Source organism: Mustela erminea, chromosome X (genome assembly GCF_009829155.1).
Source record: "Mustela erminea isolate mMusErm1 chromosome X, mMusErm1.Pri, whole genome shotgun sequence".
In the NCBI taxonomy this organism is placed as follows: Eukaryota; Metazoa; Chordata; class Mammalia; order Carnivora; family Mustelidae; genus Mustela; species Mustela erminea.
Genome location: NC_045635.1, coordinates 12,217,979 through 12,228,208, shown reverse-complemented (window position 1 = coordinate 12,228,208; position 10,230 = coordinate 12,217,979). Strand labels below are relative to the sequence as shown.

The 10,230-nt window shown below is 44.4% G+C and overlaps 1 protein-coding gene across 1 annotated transcript in view; it reads right to left on the bottom strand.

The window, feature by feature from the left end:
- Nucleotides 1–2,357: 2,357 nt before the first annotated feature.
- GRPR (gastrin releasing peptide receptor) overlaps nt 2,358–10,230 on the bottom strand; it is a 125,438-nt gene continuing 117,565 nt past the window's right edge. Inside the window, exons 5-6 of the mRNA XM_032331210.1 lie at nt 4,755–5,106; nt 2,358–3,058 (exon numbers count right to left, since the gene is read on the bottom strand). Of these exons, the coding sequence (XP_032187101.1) occupies nt 2,669–3,058; nt 4,755–5,106 (742 nt within the window). The 3' untranslated portion in view covers nt 2,358–2,668. The remainder of the gene's footprint in view (nt 3,059–4,754; nt 5,107–10,230) is intronic.

Sequence of the window (10,230 nt, the reverse complement as noted above, 5' to 3'; positions counted from 1 at the left end):
CCCATGCTCTGGCCTAACAGGGAGGTGATATCACTTGGGGGCCAGGGTGTCTCTCACCATAATTTCAGGTTCTTGAGGTGGAATAAGAAGTTGCTGTCTCCAGAGAAGGGCCCGGCTCAGTCCCTCGCAATAAAAAGGTTTGGGTCTCTCCATCAGTGGATTCACAGACGTTTTAGCAGTCCTGGCTCACCGGCGGGCAGAGGCCTTCTCCGACCCTTTCATTTCAGGTCCCAGAGAGGTGGTGAGATTAGCCCCGGGACACAGAACTTGACGGACACTTCAGTCTCCTTGCTGTCTGTGCAGAAGCCAGGGAGGAGACCGGCGCAATCGATGCCGCGGTGTTCCCTGAAGGAGACATTAAGACGAGTCCTACTCCCAAAATGTCTTTGAAAGCAGGTCGATCAGAGACGCTTGAACAAGTCACACTATGCACCCAGAATGCTAGACACTGCAGCCGCTAACTAGTAGGTATGAAGTGGCTTCAAACATACAGTTTTGAAGAAATCCAAGGGTAAAATCGTGGAGCGCTTGTTCACGATGATGGGGGAACGGAGGGGTGGGCAGGAAGACTACCCTCTGTGCAGGGAGGAGACCGACCAATATGCTTTCTTATGTGTCTTTCAGCTTTAATCCCAAAATGTAATAAGCTAATGGGAGGTTTTTCACACAAATGGTTCCAGTGAGCCCCTGGAAAGGATGGAATAGTCGGTCTCCTTCCGTTCCACTAACGGAAACAGGTCTGTGCATGCGGGCTGAAGGATTTCCCAAGACGCGTTGTTGCAAAGGTAACAGAAGCGGGGCAGCTGTGAGCAGGAGGGCTGTATAAAGGCTTTAGAGACAGAACTAGAACCAACAACAAGACCCAAGGATGTTGGCAACAGAGGGGCTTTAATACTGACCTCTCGTGCTAGAGATGAAAACATGAGTCGAGACAAGGGAAACTGATAGGTAAACTCATAGCTAGAGACAGAGTTGGGATGCCCAGCTAAGAATCTTGGTTCTTTTCAAACTGTCCAGTGTTGTTATGGAGGACCAGGAAAGCAGGTGGGTACAGAAGTGAAGAGGTCTCAGTCCAACTGACAGTTCCTTCTCACTTGGACAGAGAAAACCAGAACGAAAGTCATCTTTGGATGTGAGGGATACACCTTGGGGCACATTTTTGCAGAATGTGGGTTAACATGTTTGCCACCTGTCAGAATCAGCCCTTTCCTGGAGTCAAGAAAAACTTGGTTCAGGGTTTCCAAAGTAAGATCGTCAAATCTCTTTGCTCAGAAAAATAGTAAGATTTCAGTCCAGTATTTTTCTGCACATGACCTTTTCATAAATGCTCCTCTTAACTAGAAACTTAATGTATCTGTAGTGTTTTATAACTCTTTCTGAAAGCTAAGCCCTCTGTAAATTACTTAGACATATTCAAACAGAAATATATATTACATACCTTTTATTCATTTCCTCCCACAGATTTTAGGTAAGCATATGTTAAATGTAAACATGTTTCTGTTTCCACTGAGATGTGATCCCCCCTTTTTTTTTACATAAGAAATTACTGCTTCAGTGTAGCGGACAAGGACAGCCAAATCTAAGTAAATACATTTGGCTGAAAACCTGTATACCAAAAGTGAATATTATACTTCATGTACTTGTAAATGACGAATTGAAAGCATGATCAAATTCTTCCCTACAAGGACTTCTCTTTTATGGTAGAACTAACTATAGCATGGCTCTGAGTTAGAATTCAGAGTCTGAGATATCAATCCATAGCCTCGTGCGGATCTTGGTATATGTGTCTACGTGTTTGGCTGTGTTTTTGCCTTAAAATGATGTGTTGAGTGTTTCTCCGATGTCCCTAGTAACATCTTTTAAAAACAGTCGACACTCAGGGATTTGTTTTAAACTGGCTTCCAGTGTTACCAGTTTGGGAATGGTCCCTCCTACACGGGACTTTTTCACAGGGTTGGCTTTCATGTTAGGTGTGTAAAAAAACAGTTCCTTGGTTTGTGATTATAAATATTCCTGAAAAATTACTCAAATCCTATTTTTAAAGCACTAGTTTCTGCTTCAAGAAACGATAAGGTGAAGTCTTTCACTTCACTTTTAAAAGTGAACATTTAATATATAATTGTTCTGCTATATAAATCTGGCGGTTCATATAGTTTCTATGACTTAATTCGCCATACTCGTATCAGGGCTTGTTGCTTAAGATAATAATTTCTCGGGCGCCTGGGTGGCTTAGTGGGTTAAAGCCTCTGCCTTTGCCTCAGGTCATGATCTCGGGGTCCTGGGATCGAGCCCCACATCGGGCTCTATGCTCAGCGGGGAGCCTGCTTCCTCCTCTCTCTCTCTGCCTGCCTCTCTGCCTACTTGTGATCTCTGTCTGTCAAATAAATAAATAAAATCTTTTTAAAAAAAGATAATTTCTTATTCCCTTTTCTAAAAAGGGACAGTTGGCTCAACATCAGAAGAACATTCAGAAGTTGAAATGGAAAATATAAGCCTTGATGGGCCTTTCAAACACCACAGCAATCCATTTGGGCTTCTCTGCAACTTGCCTACAAATTCATAGCCTTTCGAAGGCTCTTTGGAGGGTACAGAGACAACAGATGTGAGGGGTTCTTTACTAGCCATAAAGCAAAAGCGGGGCCCCCGAGTGCCAGGGTCAAGGATCAGCCTAGACGTACCCTTCATGACAGATGTTTCCGTTGATGAGGCTGAAGGTGGCCACAGAGGGGTTGGTGCTCTTAAAGGAGGTCATGCACGTGGTACTTCTGCCAGTGCTGTGAGAGCGGGTCATCAGCCCAGGCCGGCAGCAGAGGAGCTGGGTGTTGAATTGTTTCCTGAAACTCTTGCTCAGCAGGTAGAGGGCGAAAGGGTTCACACAGGAGTTGGTGAAGGCCAGGAGGCGGGCGCAGATGCTGGTGATGAAGTGGAGCATGGAGGTGTCCACCTCGGAGTAGTGGTAGGAGCGGTACAGGTAGATGATGTGGTTGGGGAGCCAGCAGAAGGCAAAGAGGCCCACGAACACCAGCACTGTTTTGGCGAGGCGCTTCCGGGATTCAATCTAAGGAGAGAGTCACACACACGGAGACAGAGGGACCAAGGGACAGTGTGGGATGCATGCAGAGAGACAAAGATGCAGCCATAGGGAAAAAACAAAAAACAAAAAACAAAAAAAAACAGGGAAAAAGAATCGGGGGAATAGATGAGCTCACAAAGGCACAGAAAAAGAGTTCAATGGGAGAAAGAGGACAGGAGAAAATCCAGCAAAACGAGAGAAGAGCAACAGAGACAGACGGAGAGAAGGGGGGAAAGTCAGAAACGCAGAGATGGAAAAGCCAGGAAGCAGAAACCCATGAAGTAGAATATCGTTAGAATGTGCCGCTGAGAACAGATCTTTAAACAAAGTTGATTACATGCTTGAATGGATTGCACAATGAAATTTTAGTAAGTGACCTCTTTTTCCTCAGGAGAGCCCTGGTGCACTTTACCAGCCATATGATTTCATGTCTTTCTTGGCTCCACAGTTAATCATTTCTTACTTCCTCTGATGCTCAAAAAAGCAGCCAGCTTTGTTCTTTCTCATTGGCCAAGCCAAAATAACTTCCTGTTATTATTTTTTTTCCCTATTATTATTTTTTTTAATCTCAAGTTATTTCTGGGCTATACGATACAGGAAGGTTCTTAGAACTTTCTGTTCCCAGCGCCCTCTGCTAATTACTACAAGGGGAAACATCTTTCTTATTTAAGCATTTGAGGTACAATGGATGTTCAGTATTGAGAGGTCTTTCAAATGTAGAGAGACAGTTTCACTGAGAACTGCCACTCTCTCCTCATAACGGAGGAGGGAAAAGAGGGGTACTTTAAAGGGTAAAGCCACCGAGTCAGCTGTACGTTTAAACAGATGGGGAGTCTTTCTGCTTTTTCTATCATAAATACCACATGATCTACATTTTGACAAGAAAGCAAGAACTGACAAAGTGGAGAAAGCTGGAACCCCTGGCTTCTGCTATTCATACCTCAAGTGTGACATTATGCGGTGTTACGGGGAATGGGGAGGGAGTCTAACACGTACGGAGGGCAGTCTGCATTCTGCGCTCCAGGTCACACAGCCTCACAGCCCAGGGCTTATCACCCTATATCGTGGGTGGGAGAACTGAGGGCCAGAGTGTGTAAGCAAGTTAGTCATTAAGTTTGGATTTGAACCCAGATCGATGTGAGCCTATCTTAACCAAACTACTTCGGTTTCTTCAACCGGCCTCATTTTCCTATTCTCTCTGCTTCGTTCCCATGTGGCAACCGTCTTCCTATCCAAAGAACTTGACTGGAGTTTAAAGAAGTCACATCCCTAGGAGTTCAATATTTTATTTTGTTAAACAATATTTATTCAGTTGTTTCTCAAAAAGAAGCCCACACTTCAACTCTTCCAGATTCTCAACACCTCCCTAGCGTAGGTCTTTAGTAAGAAAACAAGATTATAAAGAACACCTGAATTCCTGGGCTTCTATGTTAGTAATTTCTATGATTTAAGAAGAGAAATGAAAGGAGCGGGGCATGTGGGTGGCTCAGTGGGTTAAGCCTCTGCCTTCGGCTCAGGTCATGATCCTGGGGTCCTGGGATGGAGGAGTTTCCATTTACCACCACCCACCTCCTCTAATTACAGAATCAGGTGACGTGACCACCTAAATAATGTGGTTGTCAGTGGAGTGCAAAGGGGACCAAAGCCCCGAAGAGGAAGTGAATCAACCCTAAACACTCACCTGCTTCTTGACATGTATATTCCCTTCCACAGGCAGATTGTAAGCACTCTGGATCAGATTTCTAGCAATGAAGTAGTAGTAGACAGAGATAATCGACAGTGGAATGATGTAGAAGACCAGGAAGGAAGCCATGGAGTGAATTTTGGGGTGCAGCTCATTAGAGTGTGGGTATGGGGCACAGCTAATGAAGGTCTGGTTGGTGCTTTCCTCATGGAAGGGATGTAGATCAGAAAACACAGCCTCTGGGATGGCTAGAAGCATGGAGATAATCCAGATCAATGCGGCTTTGAGGCAGATCTTCATCAGAGCGTGAGAGGCCTGGATATCCATTGGTCGGACGATGGCTTTGTACCTGGGGCAGAAAAGAGCCAATGTCATGTATCAGTTGCCTAATATTATTGTGGATGCCGGGGCTGGGACTCGGGTGAAGCAAGCCAGGCAGCTGGGTGCAGAATTTAAGGGTGTGCTCACTCTCAGGTTCATGCAGGTGCTGACTCTGTATTCATACAACCATGACAGCGAGTGCCTCGTTTAATGTTATACCCGAGTACCTTGCTCTCCTTATCCTAGTCCTGGCTCTGAAGGATGTGTTCCCCTTTCTTCCCACAGTCCCTCCTGAGTTTAAGAATGCTTCTCAGGAAAACTGAAGCTCCTTTTCTTTTTTTTTTTTAAGGTTTTATTTATTTATTTGTAAGAGAGAGTGTGCACACAAGCAGGGGGGAAGCAGGTTCCCTGCTTAGCAAGGAGCCCAGTGCGGGGCTCCATCCCAGGACCCCAGGATCATGACCTGAGCCGAAGGCAGAGGCTTAACCCACTGAGCCACCCACATGCCCCGCTCCTTTCATTTCTCTTCTTAAATCATAGAAATTACTAACAAGCATGTTTAACGAAGGACACAGCAGGCACCTGGCACCTGGGTGGCTCAGTGGGTTAAGCATCTGACCCTTGGTTTTGGCTCAGGTCATGATCTCAGAGTCAAGGGATCAAACCCCGAGTCAGTTTCTATACTCAGCATGGAGTCTGCTTGAGATTCCCTCTCCTCTCCTTATGCTCTCCCCCTGCTTGCGCTCTCTCTTTCTCTCTAAAAAAGTAAATAAAAATCTTTAAAAAATATAAAGAAGGACACAGGGGCAAGAAGGTTGGGGGATTTGTTTGTTTTTGTTTGGTTTTCAGCAAAGCCTTCATTTTGAGTATTCAAATGCAGTTTAGGAAACCTGAAGTCACCGAGTATTTACATATCCCTCTTCGCTTTTTCAAAGGGTGCAGAACAAACAGCCCACAGAAAAACTTATACCAGGAGCATCCCTGTAATTGTCAAATTAATCTTCGCCTGCTCGCCTTTCAGTCTCATCTTCTCTTGGAGTATTTAGGTCCCTCCTGGGTTCTGTGCTATATGTGCCCCGTTTTAAACTGAGTGCTCAGGGAAGCAGACACTGAGATGGAACCAGGGGGACAAAAATTTATTGGGGAGTAATACCTGTGAAAGGCAAAGGGAAGGAAGTAATACTGGATGGTAGAGAGCTTTCAGGCTCTGATGCAGACCCGACAAGGTCTACACCAGGGAAAGTGACCAACCATCCTAATTTGCCTGGAAATTTCCCAATTTTAGCACTGAAAGTCCTACATCTTGGGAAATCTCTCAGTCCCAGCAAACCAGGACAGCTGGTCACCCTATACCAGCCTAATGGGGAGCTTGGTAACAGAGATTGCCCAGCGGAGGAAATGGCCAGGCCTTTAGATCACCACTTTGCTTAGTCATGGGCTGGGGCCACCCCAAGAGTGCGACCTTAGTTACTATGTGGTTTAGTCACTGGGCAGGAACTGACCAAGAAGACCATGACCATAGCTTGAAAGCAGAAGCTGGAGGCTGTCAGCTCACCACAGTCCCTGCAGCGGGATAGTGAATCTTTTCTTCAAGGGAGGTCTGAGCAGAGCATCTCAATGTCTGCCACAACTCCCCGAACAACACCTAGCACCAACACCTAGCACACAACACCAGTCTTGTGTGCACTTGTCAGAGAACCCACTAGAGAATGAGCCTCTGGTGGGCAGAGTGTCTTCCATCTTGGCATCTGCTAGTACTGTGATCTGCGCACACTCCACGAATGTTTGTTCGAACGTGAGCCGTGATCGTGAGGAAGTTGTGAGTTGGGACCCACTAAGTGAGAGACTGTTCACTGATGAAAATGCTGTGTTAAAACTGGTTCTACCACTGATACTCTTTTATGTGATGGACTTTAGTGATGGGGGAACACTTGTTTCTACTTGCTTCTGTGTTGATTAAACTTCCATTGGGTTACCACTCTTTGCTGCACCCTGATTCCTCACTCACTCTCTGCCTCCCTCCAGGGAACGGGGAGTGAGTTATTAAGGTTAGTTTGAGAAAAATAACCTGGCCTGTATACTGGGCTCAGAGAGGCCCATGGTTGTCTAATTGTCCCTGACTAGGGCAGTGGCACATGTAATATAGGAGATCAGGTGTTTGCAATTCATTATTGCTGTGGACCTAAGTCACAGTCTCCAAATAGATTTATCAGGCATAGAAGCAATTATTTTTATTGTTCTCGATTTCTTTATCTAGCTCTCCGTTCCCAGCTCAGGTAGAGAAGAGAGGGCTCTTATTTCATGGGCACCCCCAGCACTCCAAAACAATACTATAGTCCTGCTTCAGTGTACCTCAGTTTGCTTTTTCCATTCACAGACTATATTAGTTCATTTTTAAAAAGATGTTATTATTTTGAAAGAGAATGAGAAAGAGAGCCTGAGATGGGGGAGGGTCAGAGGGAGAAGCAGACTCCCTGCTGAGCAGGGAGCCTGATGCAGGACTCGATTCTGGAACTCCAGGATCATGACCAGAGCCGAAGGCAGTTGCTTAATCAACTGAGCCACCCAGGTGCCCCTGTATTAGTTCATTTAAAACAATTACAGAAAAAACATAAAAATTTCAGAGGAAGTTTTATTTTCTTTTGGCACTTTCTCTACTCACTAGTCATCTCAAACCTTTTTGTTCCTAGTTTAGAATGTAGGCAAGGAATTTATCTTTAATTAAAGGTATGTCAACATCTTCAGCCAAAGATGTACATGACTAAAGCTATCGCTGATAAATCAATTATAGATAAAGTAGTAATTATGACTTCTATCTGCATTTTCTGGCAGAAAGCAGTCATAAGTACTATTAAGTCTCCAAGTGAAGGTGATTGACTCCTGCATGAGTGACTCACTTCTGCATGAGGCAGAAACCAGAGTGAATGGCTTACCTCCTTTTCTCTTGGGAATCTTGTACTCCCAAGTGCAAATGCCATGGGAACTGTTGAGCTGCCATTTCAAATTCACAACTTTTAAAACATAAAAGATAGTATAGGGACACCTGGGTGGCTCAGTTGTTAAGTGTCTGCCTTCGGCTCAGGTCATGATCCCGGGGTCCTGGAATGGGCCCCACATCAGGCTCCTTGCTCTGTGGGGAGCCTGCTTCTCCCTCTCCCTTTACCTGCTACTCCACCTGCTTGTGCTCACTCGCTCTGTCAAAAAAATAAATAAATAAAAATTATTTTTAAAAAAAGATAGCATAAAAAACATTACTTTTCTAGTTTTGCCAGAAAAATAATTTGAATCTAAATAAGCCTCTATATCTGTGTACCAGTTTTCAGAAAATATGGGGATAAAAGAATCTGCTAAATGATGAAGATACCGTCAAATCCCAAACTGGAAAATTCTACAGAAATGACTCCATTTTTTTCCCCCAACAAATACATGCCATAAAAAAGGAGAAAAAGAATTTTTTAAAAGGAAGGAGGATGTTTATAGACCTACTGGGATGTGTAATACATATTAAGTGCAATGTGTAGGCTCCTGTTGGATTTTGATTCAAACCAAACAACCATATAAAAAGATATCTTTGAGATTATTGAGGAAAATCAAATAGAGATTTACTACTGGTAATATCAAAAAGTTATTTTTAATGTACTGGGTGTGGTAATGGTATTATGATTCTGTGTTTTTTAAAAAGACATTATTTGTTGGGATGCCTGGGTGGCTCAGTGGGCTAAGCCTCTGCCGTTGGCTCAGGTCATGATCCCAGGGTCCTGGGATCGAGCCCCGTACCAGGCTCTGTGCTCAGCAGGGAGCCTGCTTCCCGCTCTCTCTCTGCCTGCCTCTCTGCCTACTTGTGATCTCTGTCTGTCAAATAAATAAGTAAAATCTTAATTAAAATAAAAAGACATTATTTATAAGAAGCACACCCTAAAATATTACCATGAATATATTTACAGTGAAATAATAAGGTATCTAGGAATTGCTTTTAAATATCCAGACACATTTCTGTATCACTTGTGCAATTAAAAAACAAGAAAAGATGCACTGCAAACAATTTTCTGTTAATGGCATATTCATAAAATATCAAAAGTAATTAAATAAATCCCATTTACTAAGCTCTTGCTTTATGCCAAGCAAAGAAGAGCATCCACATTATCTCATTTATGTTTCAGACAACAGATGGATGCCATGACCCCCATTGTGCAGGTGACAAGCTGAGGCTCACTTTCAGAAGTGGTAGAGTCAGCATTCAGTTGACGACCAACTCCTTTCAGGATATCATAGCTCTTTCGGAAGAAAGCTCCGGGTAAATCCTTCTTTGAAGCAGAGAAACAAACCAGAAGTTTCCCAAATGGGTATGGAACACACCAAATGTTCCCTGGAAGTCTTACGGTTCTACAGAGCTTGGGACATGTCAGTCTGCTTCTTCTCTGGTTTAGATAGCTCTCCCCAGAGCACCCAATGCAGGGAGACACCACTGGGGTGGGGGCGGGAGCAGGGGTGGTGGTTATTGTTTAGGAGTGATGGCTGGTTGGACTGGGGTGGATACTTCATCTAAACCAGCCAGTGAACTGCCTGACCAGCTACTAAAGAGCCTCTCTTTCTCTTAAGCATTTAAACTGAAGGGGAAAAAAAAAGAGAGAGAGGATATAGTTGGTCAATAACAGATGCTGGAAATAAAAGATTTTGATGTCAAGAAAGGGAGTGGGCATATTTTAACCATGTGCAAGATAAATAAGCAGAGTAGGTAGATTGAGAGAAAGAGAAAGAATGAGGCATACTTGAAAGAAGCTGATGGGGCGCCCGGGTGCCTCAGTCGGTTAAGCGTCCAACTCTTGATTTCAACTCAGGACATGATCTCCAGGTTGTGAGGTTGAGCCCCAAATAAGGCTCCTCCCTGAGTGTGGAGTCTGCCTAAGATTCTTTCTCTCCCAAGGGGCACCTGGGTGGCACAGTCAGTTGAGCGTCTGACTTTTGGTTTCGGCTCAGGTCATGATCTCAGGATTGTGAGATCGAGTCTTGTGTTGGGCTCTGCACTCAGCGTGGAGTCCGTTTGAGACTTCCTCCCTCCCTCTCACTGTGCTCCTCTCCCTCCTCCAAAAAAAGAAAAGAAAAAAGAAGCTGAGATGATGTGGCTCTAAGTCAAATGGAGGACCTCTGGTTC